Below are 12940 nucleotides of genomic sequence, written 5' to 3'. Positions count from 1 at the left end.
ACAAATTGATTGATTGATTGATTGATTGATTGATTGATTATCCGTCCTGCTGCGAGCGGACAACTTCTTTCAGCGGTGACTGTATATAAAAGTGAAATATAGCCTATAGCCTAATATATAATGAGCTCCTGACGCTCAGCTCAACGGGTGAGGAGAACAACTGTAGGAGGAGACGCTCAGAGAGAAAGTCAACAGCAGCAGATCAACTGATCTCTCCCTCCGTACAAACGCTCCGTTCTGATCCAGCTCCACTGGACTTTCAAAGTAAAGCTGACGCAGCTGTAAATAAGTTAAATAGGCTGCTAGTGAAACAGCGGCGCTGAAACTCTGAACATAACCTAAGCATAAGTTACCATGGTGATCTAGCCGGGTGAAAAGAGAGCCACCTTTGTAGTACAGGAGAGTCCGGCTTTAGACCTTCTTTTTACAGTCTATGCTTTAGACTCTAGGCTACATGCCTCGCTAACTCACTAAACACGCTTCAGCCCTCCGTCTCCTTCTCTCTCTCTTCACGCTCTGCGCCGGTGAGGTGCGTTGGTTCACGCTCGGAGCGGAGCCTCAATGAGCCCCGCCCCCGCGGGCACACAAGCAGCGCCTCAACGTCATCTTGCGGCCCGGCCCGGAGTTGAAATCAAACGCACCTCTTCTGCTGCGGTCGAGTTGAACCGAGTTGAAAACAGCGCCACTGAGCTTCCATAGAACTACATTGAGTTTTTCAATCAAGATTACAGCGCGGCGGCAGACAATTTGAGCGAGGCGGCCGCCACAAAATTTATAATGCAGAAAAAACCCTGTGTACCTGTGGTGCATGGACCAAATTCATTTCCAGCAGGCGTGTCTGCAGTGGTCCCTCCATGGGTCTGTTGTTTTTCAGGGCATCTAGCAGGAAGGATGTGCACTGCTGGATCAGGTTGTACTCCATGAACACATCGACAATCTGGGAAACACAAGAGAAATGATCAGAGTTGTCAAACACCTGTTTAAAAAAAATCTGATTGTTAAGTCAACTCAGTGTTTGGTTACTGTCTGTAGAGCAGCAGCATAATTCTGCTTCTGAACCAGAAATTTTCAGGTCACAAGCTTATGACCCAAAGGAGAGCAAGCGCAACAGCTGAGGAAAACATTCAAAAGCTTCTACTGTATCATGTGCAAATGTGTTGCGAAAAACACCTACCACATTAATAAAAAAAAAAACTACTTGTGCCTAATTTGATATCACAAACACACGGTAGATGTGTGTGTGTGTGTGTGTTTTTTTTTTTTACCTGTGTAATGTCTGCAAGTGGCTCTTCATCCTGAACCAGCATCTGGGAGAACTGCAGGCCCTGCTCTGGACTGATCCGCATGACGTTCCTTAGCAGGAATATCCAGTCTGGAGTGTATCCCACCTACAGGGACAACAGATCTTTAAGTCTAATAGCCCGATCTCTGATGTGTTCTCTAGCTAAAGATAGATAAAACCATTTCACAAACTAATGTTAAGGCAACATTGGAGTACAAATTACAACCACCACTGTCTTTCATTTCCCTGCATCAAAGTAATCATGTATGAGATAAACTTGGAATAACAAATTCGGGTATTGTCACAAACCTTTTTGGCATAAAGGACAATCTTCTGGAACTGCCCAGTCTCTGCAAAGCACTGAATAACCTTATTGGGGACGTTGGCTCTGAGGTAAACACTGAGGGCAAGAGTAGGATCAACAGACTTCACCAAGTCTCCAAGCTCCTCAGAGCACTCCAGCTGTAAACAAACACAGACACAGTGACATTAAAGATGAGTCGAGCTTTAGAAGATATGAAAGTTCAAGACAAAGCAATTCTGTAACGATAATGAGTAAATCAGAGAAATGGCACAGATTCAGTGAAACCTTTACGAGCAAACAAAATTACCAAACTGGCATTTAGGTGTAATCCTTGAGCATCAGCACTGATTGACTGAGTCCCAAATTAGTCATTTTGGATTAAACACCACACTGACTTTTACATTTTGATATCACTCCAATCAGTGCAGAAAAATTCTCCTAAAATGTACAATCCCAAATGTCTCTCTGCTAAAAAAAATAAACTTAACTAAGACCAGCAGTACTGAGGTATTTGTAAAATGAACTGACTTTAACAGTCACGGGCAATACGCTTTACCTTGATGCCACTGTGGTTTAGGCAAGGCATCTGTATCAAGTCCCCTTAAATAATAGATCTATTGCTTTGGAATACAATTTTCATTAGTCTGTCTACTGAGAGTTAGTCAGCTGAGTGCTCAGGCTCCATGGTGGCTATTTTCAAAAGAGCAGATGTGTTTCTGAGAATATGCTAATAACATGATGAGTTGAAGTATCTCTGAGGATAACACCAAGCCTGTCCAATATGAAAGCCAACACCTGGAGCCGTACCTTGTCCTCTTTCAGCCATTTCTCTAGCAGCTGCTTGCGGCCCTGCTGGAGGACAGGCCTGCACAGCTCCAGTGACTCAAACTTATTAAGCTGGCCTTGGTCCAGCAAGATGCCAAAGTACTGGAGCAGAGGAGACGTCTGGCCCGGCTGAGCTGGAACACTCTGGAAACGGCGGATGGTGTCTGGAGTGCGGAGGATACCCTGAAAAAGACAGATGGACAAATTAAGTATTTACATGACAGTGGAGAGTCACCTTTAGGCATTGAATAGAAGAGATGTGGTGAACATAAATACAGTTTTTTGAATTGAATTGAATTGAAAATTGACATTACTGATTATAGTGAACTTCCAATAGCATTCCTTTAAGAAACTGCTCAAACTGTCTTACCTGAGTAAGAACTGTCTGTCTTAACTGAGTTACCAAACAAGTCAAAGAAAAACAATTACAGCTACTCAAAACTATCTTTACTTGTTTTACAAACACCTCTGCGTGTTTACTATGATCTAATCAGCAGAAATCTGATTAGTCTCAACAGTTTGGGCTTGTACCAGTTGAACTGTGAGTAATGTCATGCCATTTGACCCGGCCCTCGAGTACACACTGGCAATACCTTAGGTGCGTTGGCCGCCACCTTGGCGGCTTCTGAGTAATTCCCTGCTGCGAAGAGGGTGTTGAACTTGCGGGCGAACAGCTCCTCAGCGCCTGCGAGGTTGTTGCGGACAGCCATGCGGAGAGCCAGGTCTGGATTCTGGAGTACATTAGTGATGTAGGGAATGATGTTTTCCTCCTCCACGCACACTGACAACACCTGGAGAAGCAGATGTGCATGCTTTATTATCTGTACACACAATAGGGGATTGCTCAAGGGAATCAAGGGAGTATCCATGTTACACTTGAATTTGATTCCTGAGTTCATTAATTAATTAAAAGCAAATGGACATATCTTGTGTTATAAATAATTAAAAATAATACTTCTTAACCCCAAAACATCCAACAGTAAATAAGTATATACAACTCCACGTGACAACAACCTGCCTGTGTAAACAGTGCACCTTTAATTGAGAGTGAAATGTTAGAATACTTGGATTTGAGACCAAGTTCAAGTTGTCTGTAAATGCCTATGTATGTAAAAATAGATGTAAGTGAATTACATCCTAAGAAGTGTACTTGTCACATTCCTAAATTACACTGAGGGATTACCCCATGTTGTTGCATGAGGTGGTGTGTGCGCGTCTGCGTGTTAGTTTGAGTGAGTAGGTGAATAGACACAGGAGAACTGCAGGTGAGAGCCAAGAACAGTAACAGGATTAGGTTGTGTCGTCTGCCTGGCCGAGCTTAGTCCTCCTGCTGTGACTGTCACATGCTGCCTGACACTGGAGATACTGCTACAGCTTGATATTTTCACAGAGATTTCCTCACTCAAGGTCACACAACAAACACCCAAGGACCCACTCTGTTACACAAAACGCCTGACATACCACAGGCAAAGTGAATCACTGACAAATGTCAGCTAAAGCAGATCATCACAGCATAAACGTTTCATCTCATATCAAAACTACTGGTCATATGTTGATTTTTTTGGAAGTTACTCATTCAATTTTTTTTAACCATTTGCATTTTACAACATATATAAAATGCATGTTGTTGCGTTTCTCTCCCGTTTCAAACCTCCAGCAAGAACCAACATAATTTTGGGACAACCAATGCCCCAAACACACATGAAATATTCATCAACGTGTAAGTCTTTGTTGTTCATTCATTCATTCATTCATTCATTCATTTTCTACACCGCTTATCCTGCACTAGGGTCACGGGTGAGCTGGAGCCTATCTCAGCTGACTTTGGGCAAGAGGCGGGGTACATCCTGGACAGGTCGCCAGTTTATCGCAGGGCTGATGGGTCTTTGTTGTTACTTTACAAAAAGCCAGAGGGGAAACATTCAGTTTATTTTAGCCTAACTGTTCCACTGGGATTTATTAGGCAGCTGATTTGGCATTCTAGTGTATTACATTTAACATCTTAATTAATTCAGGATTATGTAAGAGTCTTCTTTGCAATAGAAATAATTTTGACAATATATCATAATGGCCAGTCATTAAAAATTCTTATACTTACTAAAAATGCATGCAAAGATGCTGTATGATCTTTACTTGAACATGAAACCATCTCATGTGGCTACGCTTGTCCACAGTCATTAATGATAGCATGACATAGCCCCGCTAACATTCAATACAATAAATAAAACAACTTGTAAAGGGTTCCAATCCTGGTGAAGTGAACACAACTCTGTGAGATAGATGGAGGTCCAAAGTGTGATTGATTAGAATACCTGTCCTTTCCTGTTGACTCCAATGATGCCAGCTGTAGGTTCATGGGGGGCAGTGACGAAAATGGTCTCCCCACTGATCCTGTTCATGTAGATACAAGTGCCAGTCTCCAGGTCGTACAGGTGGATGTAGCCGTACTTGGTGATGAGAAAGACTACATCTTGCTTTGAACTGATCTAGATGTACAAGAATAAAATGGTTAGGACAGATTATTGTCAAACTATCCTTAAGATAGAAACTGAACCTAATTGGTTGGCAAAACTGCTTCACTTGCTTAGTTTTTTGAGATGTCAATGACAGAGGTTCATTTGTGGGATCAAATTATGAAATTTGTTTCAAAGATGTTCTTTCTTTAGACTATATCAGTACATAAATTTAATAGCAAAATCAAGCTCAAGCTGAGACCGTTCATGTCTTCATAAACAACTCATCCTCAAGGCTGTGATGACATTTAAAAAGTGTTTCATACAGGAGGGAATCTTATTTGTTACACTGTTGTTCAGAGAAAAAAGACAAGCAAGCAGCAGTACCTGCATGGCGACGGGGAAGTCATTCTGGGCTTCTGGAGGAAAGAAAACATCCACAGCTTTTTTTGGAAATGGCTGGTTCCCAGTCGGCGGAGTCCCCACTTCAATGATATGCAGCTATAAGCCAAAACACAAAGGAGACAAACTCAAGTAAGGGTTTTTTTTTTTTTAATCTAGATTCTACATTTTCTCAAAGCCTTTTCTAAGTACTATTGATTTCCACTTTTTGAATGGGTCTGTCCTGATCTTTTTGCAGTTGTCAGCCACAGACTTTGCAGTGCAGTAAATCTTACTTTTCCTCCTGCCTGGCCTCTCACAGCAAAGCAGAACAGAGTCGACTCTTCGGTGTTGCCCTCCATCTTGAACTGTGCAAAGCCAGCTGCATGCCCCTCGATGGGCTGGGACACCTTCCTGTCCACTGAGTACAGCTGCATGGCTCCAACAACACGGTTTTGCTGAGGAGGAGAAAAGAAAGTTCTTCATTACATTTGCTTCACAGACACAGTCGAAATCTATGATAAAATGTGCCATTTCCTTACATAAAATAAACCTAATACCTTATACAAAAATATAAAATATAAAAAAGACAGTACATTTTTAAAAGATGTTTATAATGTTTACTGTACGGTCGGTCAGATGATATTATTCAACTGTTGCTGCTGTTCTCACACAGCAGAGATTAAATTAAGTTGAGGCATCTTTTTACCCACAGTTTAATTACCTGTGCTGAAATGCCAATGAGCAGCAGCCACTTCTGTTTGGCATCGGTGCGATAGTTGATGATCTGGCAGCCTGCCAGGCTGGAGTGACGGTCAAAGACTTTAATTGGTTGTGAGTCACCCTCCATGCTCCAATGGTAGACTGCGTTGTCTGTGACCAGGGCAACGGTGTTGAGCGAGATCCATTTCCAGAAGGTCACGTCATCTGTCATCGTGTGAGCCTTCATCTTGCTCTTCATCTCGATGTTAAAGATCTGCAGTGTCTTGGCCGCTGAAAATATTCAGAGCCGAGGTTAGCGTACAGTGCTGCAGGTGATACCTGTAAAACCCCCAAAACATTTTAACGGTCAAAAGAAAAACAAAAAAACAAAAAAACAAAATGAGACTAAAGCTACCACACACAACCCACAGCAAACGTTGGGGAGTAAACATACCATTTGCGCACACCAAATTCCAATTGCTGGAGAAATGTTGGTAGTCGGGTTTGGTTTGAGTAACACCAAAAGGACCACACAAAAAGCCAGTACCAGTGTCAAAACAAGAGGCAAGACCAACAAAAGGGCAACCACTGAGGTGGTAGATCTGCATTCAGATAGGTCTGATGCAATCAACTGTTAATGTGCAACACAATCAGTTGAGATTGAAAATGCAAACCTCTTCTGGCAATTTAGAGTTATTTATCATCTGTAAAACCAATTCTTAATTTGAGAGTCAGACGGACTTGACTTAGCACTGAATTTAAAAAAGCGCAGCCTACTGCAAGAGGCCATTGTGCTGACACAGTGAGGGACACAGGCAAAAAAAAAGTTGACCATGGTTCAACTTTTTCCACGACGCAATGTAAAGACGAGTTGCTGCGTTGGTTAAATATGTGCAGGACAGCCAAGTAGATGAATCAGTATTATTGGCCTTGCAATCATTGCACTGTTAACTAAAATTATAAATTCACAGACATAAAATGCAGTGGAGTGTGTTGGTCTGATTCAAATTTGAGGACTTATAAGTCATCGGGTGTTCCTGGATCAAATATTATTGCCTCAATGCCATCTAGAAAGACACGCCTGCTTGAATGCAGTCCCTAGCCTTTTTTCTTTTTTTTTTAATGCAGTGCTATTCAAAATCTGGATGCTCACTTAGAAAAATTGCTATGCTTTATGTTCTTTCAACTGGATCAACAATGATTTTCCATGTTGTTTTGGGTAAATGGTTGAACTCTCCACAAATCTTTTTAACCAAACTAAATCAATTAGGAATCGGATCAGCAGAAAAACATGTTGCTCAGTGCGAGTCAAAATGAGCCTTTATGGCCTGTGTCCAGCCCTCCACCCACACCGCCCACTACAGAAATGAAACTCCAGGCATGTTGTTATAGGTGCTAAGTGATTCACATTGAAATTTAATCCTAAAATGAGGGATGTGGGAATTTAGGTTGGGTCTGAATGCAGATTAGCAAAAGAAGACCACGAAGCACACAAACAGATGTGATGATGGGAGGGATGCTGGACAGATGCACTCACACCCATTCTCTCTCTCTCTTTTTTTTTTTCCTCCAGCTCAGTCTCACTGGAGGAAAGCCACTCCAATTCTTTGGGCCAAAGATAAATGACTTGGACTCAATCAGCCCCAACCAAGCTTCAACTAAACTAATCCTGTGATTAACTAAGATTTATAATTTATACAGCATATGAATGACAATGGCTGAAAATCAAAATTGTGAGGTATAGTGACATATTTGAACAAATGATTTGGTTATAATGTGTGTGTGAAAAATGTGCCGTCAACCTAAAATAAACTAAATAAAAAAATTAAAAAATCTGTAATTCAGTTGGGGAAAAAAAGTAAAAAAAAAAAAGAGTAATGCAGACTTTGAGCTTTAATATGTTTCTCTGTTTATACTTAATTTAAAACTGCAGTTATTTGAAACTTTTTATAAGCCACAAATCCTCTGGAATAATGCAAATGGCCAGTAGATCCACTCACAATACATGATGTAAAATAAAAGTCTGAAAGTATGAAAATGACTACATTACGCAGTAAGACCTGTAAGCAATGTCAGTATTTGCTCAACAAGAAAAAAACCTACTGGTGTTTTCTAAACTCAGAAGTAACTGAACGCACCACACTTAGCTTGGTGCCTTGAGGCTGGCCTGCCAAAATTATCCCTGTATATTTAGTAGCACAATGTGTGATCACAATGTGCAATGTGATCTATATAATCAGTGTCACAGGTTAGTCCATGATCGTCATTGTTTTATAACCATGGCAATGCAACTGTAGTTGGTGATAAAAACATGTATACTATATTAACAATAACTTCTTCTCCCTGTATCGTGGTTCCATTCTGCACTGCATACCGTGCCGTCTTTGATGGCACCACTGGGGCACCAATATGGCAAATTTTTTAAATGGCACGTTGCAAAATTATCACAAGATATCCTAAATATATCACAACTCTGGCAATTCTATTATTTGTCAGCCCAAGTTTCGAAAGAGATACTACTTTCTAAAAAGTAGTACAGAAACAGGATCATTTGCAACCCAGTATGGATAATGGGCCTGACATGTTCCATCCAATTATTTAGAATGTATTTGATTATAACATCATAATAAAAGGTATTGCTGTATATTATTATTACTTTTAATGGATCTAAATAATGGACAGCCTTTAGGACTAGCCTTGGCACTGCTTGCTTGATTTTCCTATTGTTAAACCAATATTTAAACCCCTTAACAGTATCATTTTTTCTGCATGTTTTAGCCCTTTTACTACATACTTATGTACTATACATTACTACCAACCATTTTCTAAGGCACATACTCCTGCGTAACATTTCTGCATATTTACCTGATGTTCCATTTATTCTATGATTTTGATTTTTTTTTAATTCGTCAAAGACAATTTTCTGGGAGAGATGTACATTCTGTTGTGTGGGTGCCCTCGCGTTGTGAATGACAGTTTAAAACTGACATAGGAACTGTACTGTTGAATATTGTTACATCCTCGGGTCCTTATCACACTACCTATGTTTGACTTTTTCTGAACACTAAGATTGCCATGACAGCCATACAATGATAATGTTGGTGAGGCAAAAACCCACGTAGGCAGGCTGTTCAATGCAATGAATTACTTAAGAGCCACCTTGAAGCATTTTTGTACTCATTTTCATACTGTACTGAAGCTAAAGGAAATCACAACAGCATTCAAATCTGAAGTACAGTATGTTTTAGAAAATGGTTAGCTGTGACATAACATATATGTACAGTGTAGCAAATGGGACAAACATATAACCAAAAGAAAAAAGATACAGTCGTTTTAGCTGCCCTCTTAGTTTTGCTATGCCCTGCTTGTGCTATCAAGGTAAATTCAAGCATTCCTTAAAATCATTATCAGTACTGTGCAAACACTTCAAGACAGTGCATACAGGATTACACTTTGACAACTCATGATATGTAAAATTCAACTCACCGTCTGCAAACATAAGAAAGCAGTAAGAAATGAAAAAAGAGCAAAAACAAGCAAAATAGACAAAGCATTCATGACAGCATGACATTTTAAAACTACCACTGGGACTACAGCTACCTTTCCAAAAATATCCATGTCTTGTACATTTAAATTTGTTTTTACTACATTTTAGTAACTCGGTTAATTTTGACAAACAGAAATGGGATGGTCTACATATGAACATTAAAATGAAAAGCAGACTGTGACAGCTACATAACCGACTGACAACACAAACAAAATTTACACAAATTGTCCAACTGACCAAAACTTAAAACTCTTTACTTTTTTGTCAATGTGCTTTTTAAAACACAAACCCTAACACACTCCCCTCTCAGTGGCACATATAACTATGCACTAACAGCTAGAGATTCATTTTAGGTAGAGCTTACCTTTAAGGGCGATAACTTTGCTTGCAGGATTCATGATGGCGCTGTCTGCAGAGATGGGCCGGCGGATGGGATTGTTGGGGTCGGCCATATCTATGATGACGACCTGGGCCTGCTCACCTACTTTCTCCCTTATACAGATGAACTTGTCGGACTCCATCGTCAGAGTACTGAATCCAATGTTGGCTGGGTTGATCCCCAGGTTCTGGAGCTGAGATATGAATGCATGATTTGTTTTAGTAGCAGCTCACGGCCAAAACTGTTTACTAAGAAAAATGTCAAGGATGATACAAAATGGTGCAACACTGATTTCCACTGTGGTTCCTTTTGTAAAGTATACTGCAGTAACTTGGGGTTGTCATTTTACCAATAAAACAAATCAAGAAAACTTGAGCAACTGAGTGAATCATTTTGAGTCATGGAGGAAAGAAAAACAGAAGAGCAATAAAATAATATAATCATACATATACGTAATATATATATTGGCCTCGGATGATGCCAATAACTTTAAGACATTTTCAAAACTGCAGTGGTTGTGTTTTACACCCAAAATATGCAAAAGCTCCTGACAATTATTCCTGGCACAACAAGTTACAAAACGTTAATGAACATGTACCCGTCTTGATTTTAAACCACTGAAAAAACAATTCAACAGCACTTTCGTTAGCTCTATAGGTATATGAAGGGTCTTTCTAAAAATCAAATTTATCTGTAACATTGGTCCGGTGTGAGTTCTTCCAACACTATTAAGGTGATCATTGAGATGTATCAGAGCAATTATGTGGTGCACTGGGTTATGGTTGTACAACACCAAACCCGAGATTGCCTGGACCACATAGGTGGTGGTGGGTATGTCTGACGTCTGGTATTAGTATAATCTGTCTTGTGACTCTTGTCACTGTTTTGTCTGGAGTTTAGACTTGTATTTGTGATGTATTGTTTGAGTCTTACTGTCTTCTTCTGAATGGGAGCTTTGTTGTTGTGTAAATATGAAAAATCAATAAAAACACTTTGATTATCATGGTTGTACAACATCAGCCTTAGTGTATAGTGCAGAGACGTAATGACCTCAATGAATGCAACCTACTACACCAGTTCTGAAATAAAAACCTACTGCCATGAGGGTTGTTGCATTTCTGTGTTGTTCAACCAATTTCAGAAAAATGTTCATTCAACAATATGATCACTTTGGAGGCTACAGTTTGTGGTGCTGTTTTGAAACTACTGATGGTGTTTCTATTACTCAGTCCATCCAATTTAAATCAAGGAGGGAGGGCTTAATGACCAATATAAGTCATATAAATTGTTACATAATACAACAGAACACAGACTACAACCTCAACATGATCAAGCAGAATCAACACATCTCAAAACCAGATTTTTTTTTTTGTGTTATTGCAGTGTCCTACTTTTGGATAGGTATATGTGATACATTTTCAATTAAGTGTATACTGTCTCTTGGCTAAAGGTCATCCAAGGTGCATGGTCATAGCATAAGAACTGCTCCCTATGGGGTCCCATCCTGAATGAAGAAATTAGTGAGAAGACTAAGCACATCTAATACGTCCAAGAAGGTGAGATTTGATGCACCAGCTGAGCATGAACCCGATGGACTGTAATCCGGTCCCAGGTGTTCTCTAAAAACACATGAAATGAACGAGGAAGGGAATAAACAATATATACATTTTTTTGGCTAGACGAGTCCAACACCCGGTTTACTTCAGATCTGGGTGAGGTGATTACATATCGGTTATAAAAAACGACAGAATAACCCCATCAGCTGTAGAAATGGCCTGTCGTGACAACACCGTAACGTTACTGTGTAAATGTGAAATAGCACAGGGTCCAGTCGGGTTTGCTGATGCTGCTACTTGATTTAGTAACACGGGTGACACATCGTTATCATTATCATCATCACCACCATCACCACAGGGTCGGTGTGATAATAACAGTATGGCTGCTTAATCTTTTATGTGGTCCAGGTTTTTGCAAAGCTACGATTATGCGACGTACGGTACCTACATCATCCCTCACGACACGCAAATTGCCACAGCTTAAGACGCTGCTGTTAGTTAACCCAGTCTTTACATTCGCCAATAATATAGTAATAATAACAATAACTGAGCACTGAAGGTCAGCAAAATCGTTTAACGTTTAACGGTTCCCCCCTCCCGGTCGGTGGTGACAGCTATCCCCGGCTAACGGTATCGGTGAAATGAATGAGCTGCTGCTAGCCCGAAAAGCTAGCCGTTAGCTGCTGGCTAAACGGGGGAGGGGAGGTCATTCATTTGCTGCGGGTATTGACGTTTAGCTTAGCTTAGCTTAGCACACTGTCAAACGACCGTTATGCGGAGAAATATACAATATACAAAATAAGGAATGCAGGTGGTTCTTATATAACATTTCAGACTTTTCTTGCAATAAATACCTGCAGGTGCTCCTGGAAGCGGATAGGCAGGATTTGCGCCATGGCGGGTTTTCCTTGAGCTTCTCCGGAGTCCTGAAAGAAAATCTAGCCGCCGTGCAGCTAGCTGGCTAGGCAGTTAGCACCGCGCTAGCTACGACCTCCTCACTGTACGTGTAGGTCGGAGCCAGTCAGTGAAAACGGGAGAAAAAAAACACGATAAGAAAAATGTAATGTGCAAAATGCTGTCAGTCGTGTTTTACGAAAGCTGGGATCAGCAAAGATGTAAAGAATGTGTCCCCCCTTCCGTGTGTGTGCTTTCTGCACTGCATCGATGGATAGCAGTGGCTACGGCTGATCTTCTGTCCAAAATCCGCAATGGCGGCGGAAACGGCTCAGAGCCTTTTCCAGTCCGGAAGCATCCAGGGAGCTCTAGAAGGACACTGGCTGTGGCCGTGTGTTTACGATGGTTGAGTCCAATTTGAAGTTTGTTTTTTCTCCTTTTTTTTTTCTTTTTTAATATTTCAAATTATAATACAAAATGAATAAGTGTGCATTACCTATATATACGTATATGTAATATGTGTATACACACTTTCATTTTGTATTATAATTTGGAATATTATAATACTGTATGTGTGTATAAATATATATTTATACACATATATATACAGTATATAT

General features: G+C 40.4%; 1 protein-coding gene across 2 annotated transcripts in view; it reads right to left on the bottom strand.

Moving 5' to 3' along the window:
- LOC310996015 (clathrin heavy chain 1-like) overlaps positions 1-12617 on the bottom strand; it is a 29001-nt gene extending 16384 nt beyond the window's left edge. For both annotated transcript variants that reach the window (XM_083985269.1, XM_083985270.1), the window contains exons 1-11: positions 12284-12617; positions 9859-10066; positions 5970-6238; positions 5542-5703; positions 5252-5365; positions 4724-4897; positions 3005-3202; positions 2394-2594; positions 1592-1744; positions 1266-1388; positions 800-937 (exon numbers count right to left, since the gene is read on the bottom strand). In XM_083985269.1, coding sequence (XP_083841395.1) covers positions 800-937; positions 1266-1388; positions 1592-1744; positions 2394-2594; positions 3005-3202; positions 4724-4897; positions 5252-5365; positions 5542-5703; positions 5970-6238; positions 9859-10066; positions 12284-12325 — 1782 coding nt within the window. In that variant the 5' untranslated portion in view covers positions 12326-12617. The remainder of the gene's footprint in view (positions 1-799; positions 938-1265; positions 1389-1591; positions 1745-2393; positions 2595-3004; positions 3203-4723; positions 4898-5251; positions 5366-5541; positions 5704-5969; positions 6239-9858; positions 10067-12283) is intronic.
- Positions 12618-12940: the final 323 nt, after the last annotated feature.

This window comes from Trachurus trachurus, assembly GCF_905171665.1.
Source record: "Trachurus trachurus genome assembly, chromosome: 13".
Taxonomy (NCBI): domain Eukaryota; kingdom Metazoa; phylum Chordata; class Actinopteri; order Carangiformes; family Carangidae; genus Trachurus; species Trachurus trachurus.
Note: the sequence above shows the minus strand (reverse complement) of the source record. Positions and strands in the feature narration are given on the sequence as shown.